Source organism: Calcarisporiella thermophila (assembly GCF_041956535.1).
Source record: "Calcarisporiella thermophila strain CBS 279.70 unplaced genomic scaffold VTP21scaffold_111, whole genome shotgun sequence".
Taxonomy (NCBI): Eukaryota; Fungi; Calcarisporiellomycota; class Calcarisporiellomycetes; order Calcarisporiellales; family Calcarisporiellaceae; genus Calcarisporiella; species Calcarisporiella thermophila.
The window spans coordinates 1-2,126 of NW_027192298.1; the positions used below are offsets into that span (position 1 = coordinate 1).

The 2,126-nt window shown below is 43.0% G+C and overlaps 1 protein-coding gene across 1 annotated transcript; it reads left to right on the forward strand.

The window, feature by feature from the left end:
• Positions 1-1,017, forward strand: VTP21DRAFT_1499 (uncharacterized protein; the record flags this gene model as incomplete). The annotated part of the gene is made up of 5 exons (XM_069391592.1): positions 1-151; positions 214-264; positions 330-390; positions 448-571; positions 637-1,017. Coding segments are annotated over 5 exons (768 nt in total), but the record flags the coding sequence as incomplete, so codon positions are not given.
• Between the last annotated feature and the right edge of the window lie 1,109 nt (positions 1,018-2,126).

Below are 2,126 nucleotides of genomic sequence, written 5' to 3' on the forward strand. Positions count from 1 at the left end.
ACAAGGGGTGGATATGTGTATAATCCGAAGGCTGGCGCTGGAACCACAAGTTATGTAATCGACACTGGCATCGATACAAAGCACCCCGACTTTGAAGGAAGGGCAAGCTGGGGAGCAACCTTTGCCAACGATGGAGATTCGGATCTTAATGGTAAGCAAGTGAAGTCAAATGACTTTTTTACACTTTACCAATACATAAACGATGGTTTTTAGGACATGGCACTTGGGTAGCTGGTATTGTCGGGAGCAAGAACTATGGAGTGGGTGAGTATTGATTTGGTAAAATTTCATTGTTTCCGCTTGAACCATAAACCTTTTATACCCCCTAGCTAAAAAGACTAAATTGGTTGCGGTGAAGGTCCTTGATAAGAGTGGTTCAGGAAAAGCAAGGTAACAAATCATACCTCTAACACTTCTATCGCCCTTGACTCATTTGTAACTCGACAGTGATGTTGTTGCCGGTGTCGCTTGGGCAGCCAACCACGCCAGGCAGCACAATCATGGTAAAGCGGCCGCGATTCTCTCTGCTGGAGGAGGCCCTTCCAATGCAATAGATGAAGCAGTCAATAAGGTTTGAGTCTATAAGAGCGTCCCCCATTGCACGATGCTAATTTTGCATCCTCACGTTAATGAAAGGCTTTTGAATCCGGTTTGCCCCTTACAGTTGTTGCTGGAGGAGATAACAGCGACGGATGCAAATACTCCCCTTGCCGTGCGGCAAAAGCCATCTGCATTGGTGCCACCGATGCCAATGATAAGAAGGCATCATTTAGCAATTATGGCAAGTGCGTCACCCTCTTCGCCCCCGGAGTCAATGTCCCCTCCACCTGGCCTGGCAACAAAAACAATGCCCTCTCAGGAACGACGCCATCCGCTGCACACGGTGCTGGTCTCATCGCCTATTTCTTGGCCCTTAAACAGCGCGATCCCGCTTCGATGCTCGCCTACCTGAAGCAAATTGCCACCAAAGATGCCCTCCCCGGCTATGATTTGGTGTACAACGACTCGGGCCTATAAACGGTCAAGTTTTGAAAACTTGAATAGACGTCTGCGACGTTTTATTTCTATGTATATTTCTTTGATGTAGATAATAAAGGCCTGAAATACAAACTTGTAGAAATGAGAGCATGAGAAGCATGTTGACCCATACACCTTGGTTCAAATCTATTCAAGGGATTACACGTATAAAATGTTCACCATCTTGACTCTGCCATTGATATAATGAACAATGTGGCATCCTCTGGCAAGCACAGACCCTATAGCTAGGTGTGCACTTTTGGAGTGGAGATTGTTTCAACCTGGAACGTTGGAGGTACAAGGGCTTTTGCAGGTACCCCGATATCCATATTACATGTTGCTGGACAAATAATTCTCCATAAAGGTCCCACATCTATGCTCAAGTATCTGAAATCCATTGCAATACAAGAGAAGTCAATGCGTCTAGTTCTCTACAGCCAGTCCAGGCTTTAATGCATAATCAAAAAACTCGAACCCTCCTATTTAAACTCTATTCACTCTATCGAATATGCATTTATATATTACACGTACTTGGTGAATCGTATAATTGAATAAAAATCCTGAATTGTAATTTGATTGGAGATAGGGGACTAGAGGCTGGGGATAGAAAAAATATTTAGACAAGGATCAGAATTAATGCAAAAATGGAATATGATTTTACAAGATACGTGGCCTAGATCAGGTTGTGCTTTTTTGCCTAACTAATATAATAGAGGATGGGAAATATTTCGCCATATTGAAACTCTTATCCCCACGATGCATCTTATATCAGCACCATTGATTTTCATTATCAGAAATCAATCTAGTGGGAAACCTCGTACACTCGTATAATACACATTTATTGGTATCCAGCACAATCGGGATATGTGAAAGATGTGTGGCATGAAGAAAAGTATCTTGGACAATAAGAGTGAAGAAGGGGGAACCGTATTTGACAGAGAATTTAGTATCCAAAGTTATTAGTAGCGACGAGAGTAGACAACGCTATGGAATCCCCGATGAATTTCCATCTGGAAGGTTGGGTAAGACCATCCATCGATGCGGCCACTAACACAATCTCTAATATCATCGTTCAATGTAATTCCCACTTATAGGAACCTTATCTGCTT